Genomic DNA, 10,231 nt, shown 5'->3' on the forward strand with positions numbered 1-10,231 from the left:
TACTTAATGTTTCATAGTTTTTTGTAATTTAAAAATCTATGTGTCTTATTGGTATTGTTAAACTAAAATAAACATTGAGAGTGATTAAATAATTTTATTTTTAATAAATATTATAATTAGACAACTTTATAATTTCCAAAATAGATTTTAAAATACATAGATAATTTTATTAAAAAAGATTATTAATCCTTATGATATTTTTAGTTAAAAGTAAATTTAAAATTTAAAATATATTTATATAATTCTTTTATTTATTTGCCCGCCCGTAGGGCGGGTTTACCCTAGCACGTTTATATTTATGTACATAAATGAAGATATATGTGATCAAGTGGCTGCGCGTGCGGATGTGAATCAGTTAAACTTTAAACAAGTTAATCATAAGTTATCAACTTTAGAAGTCTTAACAAACAAACAAAAACCTTTAGAAGTTTTTAACATTTGCACCAAAAAAAAAAAAAAAACCTTTAGAAGTCCAAAAGTAAAAATGATCTCGACACAGAATTATTAATCGTCAAAGGAAATTTTCTTGGAAAAGAAAAAAATTGAAAAAATGTTTTCTGGTTAAAAAGGAAATTTTCTGGTTAAAAAGGGAAAATGGCAGGTTGTATTAATATAGCCTACGAATATTCCTGGAATTTTGTTTCATACTTTGTCATGATAATTTGTTCTGCACCTTCTTGTTATTTGAAACGAACGTATGTTCTACTTTATTTCTTTTTTGTTTAATTAAAAATATTCATTATCTTCAACCTGAAAAGGGGATAAACGGAACTTACAACTCCGGTGTGCCGAACATCGATAAGCTAGGTTACAACAAAACAGTTAGAGGATCTACAAGCAAACAGGCTAGCAGACAAAGGAGAGAGGTCGTGGGAAGAAGGCGGGAAAGCGAGCTTCCCCTCCGGTGGACCTAAACACATAAATAAAGGTTTTGCTCACTGAAACTAGATAGCTATCGTTTTGTATATGATTATGCTATTTTAGTTTGCAAAATGCGGAATTCGTCAAATTTAACAATGTATGTCAAATAATAATTGGTAGATAAATATATGTGACATCGATCAAAAACAAAATTTAAAACCGTTTGACTTTCCTTTATCATTCATTATGTGATTAATTGATTAGTGATTAACTAGATACACATTCTTGACTACGAAGGCTACACATCGAGAGATCGATGAACATAGTGCATTTAAAACAGATATATGCAGTATTACTTTTTGAGAAATATAAAAAAAAGTTGGAATATTATTTTGCCTTTCTACTCAGTTAAATATATTTCCTCTCACATAATTAAGTTGCACATAGTTGCTCAAAAAAAAAATTAAGTTGCACACCAAACAATTGGCTTTCATAATAATAGCATTATATTAGATAGAGACCTATCATATATAAACGAAACAAAAATGTTTCATTCTACTACCGATTCTTTTGTTTAGGACTTTTATGTTTCATTCTACTACCGATTCTTTTGTTTAGGACTTTTACTTAGCAATAGATAAAATTCCCTTTTTACAAGCTAGCAAGAAAAATATATTTTATGAAATGGTGAATTATTTTAACCTTTTTGAAACATATTTTAACCTATATGTATAACATAAAGTAATAATAGTCATTTAAAAAATTTCTGAGGATTTTTTTACAATTCTCTTTTCACAAATTGGTTATTATAAAACTTGCGCAACAATGAACATCCACTTGTACTGGTACATGACGCCACTATAATGACTACTCTACGGGACATCTATATCGTAATTTACGAATAGTTGTACCATATTTTCCTATAATTAAATCACACTGAATCTTATATATCACTCACAGAAAAAAAACTGTTCGTGTCCATAGGGATGTATAACCTCGTAGATAAAACACAATCTTATTTTTATATAAATCATAGCATCCACCACTAGTTGAACACACATGACAAAAATCATCAAATGAAAACTAAATACGATTTAAAAATACTTGAAGAGGCAAATAAAATGTGCCACTCCTCAACGAAGAATCAAGAAAATGATTCTCCCCACACTTATATACTTTTCCCTCTAAAATCAAAATATAGCCTAACTGATCAATTATTGATCCGATTATGCAAATCACGGTGGACCACACTTGTCAACAAGAGCACCTTGTAAGGCCGTGGGAGGATCGGACATGAGACACCAAACCGGAGGAATCGAAAGCTCTTCCACAAATCCATAAGCATTCCAACAAAATGGATCCACAACAATTTCGCCTTTTGCTGGAAGCAACTCGATATCCGAAAGAGTTAGATTTGTGCATGGAAGTGCATCGCTGCATCCAAAATGCATTGGAGGACTTCGAATATCGTAAGTTCCTTTGATACCTGCGATATCAGATACGAAAACGGCAGATGTTTTATTAGCACAATCTTTGGTCATGCAATAGTATTGGTCAATGATTATTGGGTTACGGACTGATTCCACGAGGATGTTGTTGAACGTCACGCCTGAGACCGAACCGAACCCACCTTGCCATGTTTTGATCCGAACTCCATTGTCGGAGTACTTTATGACCGAGTCTCTGACGGTTATGTTTGAGACGCATGCATGTGAGTTGTGATTGCCCAAACTTCCAATACTAAAAATTTAGTATATAACGACGTTTTAGTAAATAGTTATTGGTTGGGATCTATTATGCGATAACAAGTGTTTTTAATCAGATTAATCAAATTAAAGAGAGATAACAAACCTAATTCCATGGCCACCGGGTCCACAGGTAAGATTCCGTATATCAACATCGTAGGATCCCGAACCAATAGATACGCAATCATCTCCTGCAAATTGGAAGCATGACTTTAATTGTCCAGACAAGAATCATTTCGCTTTACTTTTGATGAAATCTATTTATTCTTCTTAACTTATTTTGTTGTATTATGTAAATTTTATATTTAACTTGAAAGGATTTGTCCAAATATTGCACAGCCAATTTGATCCGTTAATCGACCAAATATTATATTGGCCGATTTTAAATACAATAAATTTTATTTATTCGACCAAACATTTTCGAACCTTTTTGGTTTGCTTTCTTTTTTAGTATTTTAAAGTTTCATTTATAAACCAATTATCGGTTTGGTTTTTAACTGAAGTTTTTTTTTGACGAAGTTTAAGTGTAATAAAATGTCTAAAACTGCCAAGCGTAAATCAATCTATATATAACATGTAAGTCTGTTTACCGTTTTTAGCAAACAAAAAAGAAGTCTGATTACCGTTGGAGATGACCGAGTTGTAGATGGTAACGGAGTTAGAGTTTTCGATGTGGATGCCGTCAGTGTTGGGACTTAACGGCGGAGCAGTGATGTGAAGGGACTCGACGTGAACTCCTTGACAACCGTCGAATCTGAAATGAAACTGCGGGCTGTTTTTTATCTGTAGACCTTCCACCGTTAGATTCGAGCTCATAAAGAACCTCAAAGCCTGCATGCATTTAATTCATTATTTACCAGAGCAATTAAAAAATCGGGTCGTAAACTAGTACGTAAATTTTTATGTTAACTTACAATGGGGCTGTCGCAAGGGCCAGCAACAATTGCAGATTTGTTGACAGTCTGTAGAAAAATAACAAAATAATTAGTTATAAATATCGTATATATATGCCATTTCACTTGTAGAGTCGCTTTCCATTATTGTAGAGCTTTACATTCATTTATAAATAAAATTAAAATAAACTGTAAATTGGTGTAAATGCTTGGAAAAGTTTTCTTAAACAGTCGGAATGAATAGTACAATATTTTAGTTAATTACCCGGTGAGGTTTGCAGGGAAGATCCCACCATTTCTGTCCCCGGCCATCAATAACTCCAGCGCCTTTTAAAGCCATTCCGTTGACTCTATAGAAGACAAGCCATTGTCTTTTACTTATATTGCTCGGCCACGATTCTGGTCCATCTGGTGTTACAATAGTCCCGTCCACCTATATTATATCAATAAAAATGGTATAAAAACAAATCTCATTTAATTTGATTGTCTTTACAGTATGTCAAAAAGTTTAGATTTTTAATAGGAAGAGAAATAATACTTGGAATAATTGGTAAGAGTGGCAAGGACCGGTAAAAATAGTAGACTGGATCATAAATGTGTAGCCGTAAGGAACAAGCAAAACTGAAACGGTCTCGTTCCCGTTGCTACATGATGAGTCCCACGCCGTTTTGAATGCCTCCGTGTCGTCTGTGACACCATCTCCGACTGCACCGAATTTTCTCACGTTGTAAACTCCATTGTTGTCTTCTTCAGGCTCGTCGGAAGGCGACGGTGGTAGTGACGGTGAGACATCAGAGCCCAGAGAAGGAGTAGGAGGCTGAGAGATTGAGGAAGAAGGTGGTTCTGGTTTTGAAGAGTGATGGTTATGGCTATTGTGTTTGTGTTTCTCTTTATGGTGATGGTATCGAGATTCAGTTAAAGAGGTTAGTGTGATAATTAGTGCGATGAAACAAAGGATTTGGTTGCGAGTATAAGAAGAAATTAACATTTTCGTTGGATTGAAAATGTTTTTATTTTTGGTGATTTTGAGGTGAATGTTGGAGAAAAAGTGTGTAAGAAGAGAGTCGCACTCACTAAGTTTAGAATGCTTCTTGGAAATGTCAATGCAGCAAAAGCAGACAAGGGTGGTTCCTTTATTTATACTGCAACGTCGTGGGCTATAGGAAGTGGAAACCTAATGTTATTTTAATTTAAACAAGTGGAGTGTAGGTAAAGGTAATAAACATTTCCATAATGTTATTCTCTAGTATGAGACTGATCGTGTGGTGTAATATTGGATTGAATTTAATCCTTTTTAGAATTAATATACTTTTACTTTTTTTTTGCTAAAAAAAAGGTTAAACTCAGATCAATTAATGATATAGACCTAACCCCCGGATGGAAGGTACAGCCCACATATAAACCATTTCCCGGATATTCAAATGGGTCATAAGCATAGACCTATATCCGCGTAGCCACGTGTAGAATTAGTAATTTCGCACTAGAAAAGAATTGAACCCTGGCCTCGACCATCAGGACACTCCTCCTCTAGTGGAGACCACCACAACAATATACTTTTACTTACCAATAAGTTTTAATTTTTATTAGTTCTCTCTTTTATGTTCGTGTGAATATTTAAGAAAATAAAATGAAAAATCATCTAATCAAATTAAGATTTGGTTCTCACACATATATATATATATATATATATATATATATATATATATATATATATATATATATATTTCTTTTAAACCGATTCAGCTTTGATCAAACAGTACTTAGTTTTTTCCGAATTTTCTTGTGTTTGACTTCGACGTTATGTTTTTATTACCTTGGGCAAATTTATGGCCACGCATATATTCGGGAACGAATATTATTATGGATGGGGCATGCATAGGAGTATCTACAATAATGCTAGCTTTTAAAATCAAAATTACATACTACTCGTTTTATAATAAGTGTTACTTTAAATTTATACACCGATTAAAAAATCATTTAATTTTATATATTTTTTATATAAAACATCATTACCAATACATCTATTCACATTTCAACCAATACAAAATATACTAAAAATAAAATTAATAAATTATGCATTAAAATGTTAAAACGATATTTATTTTGCAATGAATTTTTTCTCTACAAATATATTTAATATAAAATAGAGAGTAATAAATATCTCAACAAAATGATTGACTACATCAAATGTTCCAAATAAATTTAATCTTAATTTTTTTAAAATAATATAGATAGTTCGTACGTATACTCGTGCTCATAGTCATATGTAACTAAGTAAGGACAGTTTAAGACAAGAGCTGTAACAGGTTTTTCCAATAAGGAGTACCACATGATAGGGATAATTATTTGTGGAATAGAAAAATGAAATGATGGATTGAACATAAAAATGATATCATTAAATTATATACATTCTATTTATTGACGAAGATTTAAAATCCTGAGTAAATTAGGTTTAATTAACAAAAGTTTTTTTTCTGTTTTATTCCAAAAATGGAACGTGTAGAATTGTTTTTTAAAATATTTTATTGTAATTGGTAAATATTTTATGGAATGTATTTTCAATAATTAATTTTATTCCACACAAAAAAGCATTTTAGTTGCAGCCAAGGTGAATGTGGGCATGTAAGCTTGCGGTTCTGAATCAAACCAACTGTCAAATTGGACTGAATCCAATTTTTTTGGTCATAAATATATAGATTTGATTATAATTTTCGGAGTGTCTTATACCTTATGCAAAATTTCTCAAACATAAAAAAAACTGGATGAAAAGCTCCCAATAATAAAGTTCTTATGCACACCTAAAGTTTTTCTTAAAATGGCATCTCTTAAATGGTTTTTCTTCACCCTAGGAGGTCTTACAATATTTCTTATCCTCTTTATTTTAGTTTATCCCCACTTTCAAAGACTTATCTGAATGATATGTATATAGATTATAGTGTTTTTTTTTTAATAGTTTTTTTATATAGTTTTTTTTTTTGAGAAAAATGTATATAGATTATAGTTTGGGACAGTTTATTCAATACACGACGAAACATATAACATGTAAAAAGAATTATTCTCCACTGAAAATAATTGAGAAAAGGTTAAATACATTTCTTGTGATAAAATATAATTATATACATATAGTTTCAGTTTTTTCTTAAAGAGAAAACAAGAAGAGAATGGCATTTAACATTCATACCAAAAAAGAAGAGAATGGCCGCGAGTGGGTTATATCTACCTCTTTCGGCTTCTTCAGTGGTCCAATTCTTTTCCATGTATATTATTGAAAAGGTGAGGTACAAATGATTCTTTTAATATGTGAATAATTTATTGAATTACCAAGAATATAAATATATATTTGTATGACCGACCCACCATCATTGATTGCATACTCAGAAACAACATATATATTTTTATTGTTTGATCATATTTGAGAATTTCACCGCCCCTCTTTACACTTTTCGGTGGAACTCAATTATGTTTGGTCTCATCTCATCTTCTTCCACTTTTCTTAGAAACAAAATTCTAATATTTATGTTTTTAGCACATAATTATAGTATCACTGAATACAATGGATTATAGTAACACTGAATGCAATGGATTATAGTAATAATGCTATTATTTTCTAATAACTTTTTATAAAACAAATTCTATAATTTTTATATTTTTTATATTTTTTCATTTTTTGTAAATATTTTTCTCTACTCAAATATCCTTTTCTACTTGACTAATCTAATCACACTTTTTTACCAACAAAAAAAAATCTCATCACACTTGAGTTTTGCAATTAGTCCTTGATATTTCGGTTTTTGATCAAATAAATCATTTCACCTATTTGACCATGTTGTTGCCGTTACTTGTAAAACTACATCTTGTCAGTTTGCTAATTTTTAGTTAAAATTTGTATCATGGTATGCCAATTTTCTAGATTTAACTTTAGTTTATAATATTTTATAATGTTTTGTAATTTTTTTTTATAATTCTTTTTATAATTTTAAGATATTTTATAAATTTTTTTTGCCTAAAAAATCTTTTTCTACATGATTAATCTTATCACACTTTTTACCAACAAAAAGAAAAATCTTACACACTTGATTTTTGCAATTAGTCCTTGATATTTCGGTTTTTGATCAAATAACATTTCACCTATTTGAGCATGTTGTTTAACAGACAGTTACTTGTAAAACTACATTCTGTCATTTTGCTAAATTTTAGTTTAAATATGTATCATGATATGCCAATTTATAAGTGGACTCCATCTTAAAGAACTCAACTCACTTATCTAAATCTTGGTTAAAAACTTAACTAATAAAATCTAAAACGACAAGAAATTGAACAAGTAATATAATGGTTTTGGCCTTTTGGTGAAAAATCAACAACGGTTATAGATGCAGAATTTTGAAGACGCAGCATATTTCTCTTACACTATTTTCGTTTCTTTCACCAATTATATTAGTATTTATCAAAATATATTAGCCAATCTCATTTACCTATTTTTTCCTTTTCAGTACTTCGTTCCGTCACTTTAGAAATGTAATATAGTGCACAGTGCAAAAAATTCTATAGTATTATGTTTCAAAAAAAAAATTAGAATTTGATTTGTCAACAACAGCATTATGAAATTATACATGCATCTTGTGACCTCATCCTCCACGCAAAAATGGCGGCTATAATACGACATACTAAAGCTAATGAACTTGAAAAAACAATTGTGTAGGTTAAGTACGGATACTTTATAAACATAAGGTTAAGCATCATAATTAAATTGTGTGAGTGTGTGTATGTTATATAATAATCAAACTGCATGTGTATACACTATAATATATAATAATTTAATTGTATATATATATATATATATATATATATCAAATGAAAAGAAGTTTAACACCAGAGCAAGCCGGCGTACGGTAATTAGACACTAATCGGATGTTCTTTCGAATGTGTTTAGATACCAGAATCTTCAAAAATATAAGTTTAACAAAAAATAGATTGTATATACAAAAAAAAAGAAGTTAGAAAACTGAATAATTTCTCCAATTATCAGTCAAATTTATTTTTGTATATGTAATTTAAAGTTTCTCTAATATCTAAATAAGAAAATGTAAGATTATGTTTAGTTGATTTACTTATAAATTATATATAATTATGAGTATTTTTATAATAACAATAAATCAAACATGATAGGCTAATACCTTTTATTTTTATTTAGACTAGAGGTGATCCGAATTTTATAAAATACATTTACTTTCAACAAAATATTATATAGTTCAAAATTTCTGACCCTGTTAATATCGAGATTGAATTTTAGCTAAATGGGCATATACTTATGTTAATATATATTTGCGGAATATTGCCTTCTTTTCTTTTCTTTTTGTCATATTTGTGAAACAGCATGCTGAAAATGGAAGATAAAGGATGGGGACTGATATGAACAAGTTGGTCAATATAAGGCAAGAGGCTATGTTAGGTGCTTAAAAATACCTATAGGCAATGAGACATTAACATGTCCATGTCTACTTTAAGAGTATGGAAGATGTTGCATGCTTCTTCACTTCATTACAAAGATACACAAATATGTATATCTAGAACATAGTGCGTGTGTAAAACAGAATAATATACAGATGCTAAAGTAATATTTACAAATATACAATATACACATGTGTGTCGTCCACTACCATCCGGACCAAATAATTTTTACATCCGAATCTCTCTAGACACTAAAGTATCAAGTTTTTGCTCCCTCAAGAAACTTACGTGACGTTTTGCCAGTGTACTTGGCGGAGTCTTTCTTTTTCAAGTCGATCAGCTTCTCTGCTGCGCATAACGGGTCTTAAGGGTTTAGGAGGTGATGAAGAAACTGAGGAACTATTGTTAGAGTTTATGAGTTTTGCATAAATAGGTGATAAGGAAGATGGCATGAACCGAGAAGAAGAAGATCGATGAAGCAAAAATGAAGAACTTGCAGACTTTCTGAAACATGCAACGGATTTGGTGGTTGGAACTTGGAACTGTACCAGAAGCTATTGATGACATCTTTGTTGATCTTAAGAGAGAAAGAGATTTGGAACCTTCATCAAATGGGTACTACAGGAACATCTACTTCCATCTCTACTCTGTATCTCCAAGTAAAACTTCAACAAAAAATTTCCAGGAGAAACAGAGAAAAGAGAGTTACTTAGCAGTCTTGCCACTCCACGTAAACAGAGAGACGTTTGCGAGGGTTGAATTCGATTTGCGTTTGACGAAAAAAGAAGAGTGCGAGGAGAAGCCATGTAGGGTTCTGCTATCCAAGCAACTGAGGATACGTATAGGTTTTACGAGGATAAGAGAAAGTGAATCTGCTATCCAAGCAGATGGGTAACTAGTGAACAGGGATTGGATCTTACAGTTGATTGATCGTGTTCATGTGACTTACTGTTACAGACATTGCAATCTTTCTCAGTTTTGCCTCTTTTGTGTGTTTTAATCTATTGACAAGGTGATGTTCACATAAGACCCATCCCTCGGAAACCTATTCCTTTTGGTGAGTCTCTTAACCTTTTTTTCTACATGGTAGCTTGAAAGAAGTATCGTCAAAGCTCCTGCGTGGGCGAATTGTTGAGGTGTAACATCTGATTTCCTGGTACCTCTGCTAATTACGTCTATGTTGATAAGAGTTTTTTTCTTACTAGTACTTTATACTGAAGTAACTAATCATTTTTTTGGGGGAAACGGGTTTTATTGATTCCATTTAACTTAGATATATTCAGA

The 10,231-nt window shown here is 31.2% G+C and overlaps 1 protein-coding gene across 1 annotated transcript; it reads right to left on the bottom strand.

The window, feature by feature from the left end:
• Positions 1 to 1,864: 1,864 nt before the first annotated feature.
• On the bottom strand, positions 1,865 to 4,592 carry LOC108859639 (polygalacturonase At1g48100). The gene is made up of 6 exons (XM_018633550.2): positions 4,038 to 4,592; positions 3,765 to 3,932; positions 3,521 to 3,568; positions 3,230 to 3,437; positions 2,713 to 2,797; positions 1,865 to 2,601 (listed from the first exon to the last, which is right to left on the bottom strand). Exons 1-6 carry the CDS (start codon positions 4,485 to 4,487, stop codon positions 2,097 to 2,099), a joined length of 1,464 nt encoding a protein of 487 aa, XP_018489052.1. The 5' UTR covers positions 4,488 to 4,592; the 3' UTR covers positions 1,865 to 2,096.
• Positions 4,593 to 10,231: the final 5,639 nt, after the last annotated feature.

Source organism: Raphanus sativus, chromosome 5 (genome assembly GCF_000801105.2).
Source record: "Raphanus sativus cultivar WK10039 chromosome 5, ASM80110v3, whole genome shotgun sequence".
Taxonomy (NCBI): Eukaryota; Viridiplantae; Streptophyta; class Magnoliopsida; order Brassicales; family Brassicaceae; genus Raphanus; species Raphanus sativus.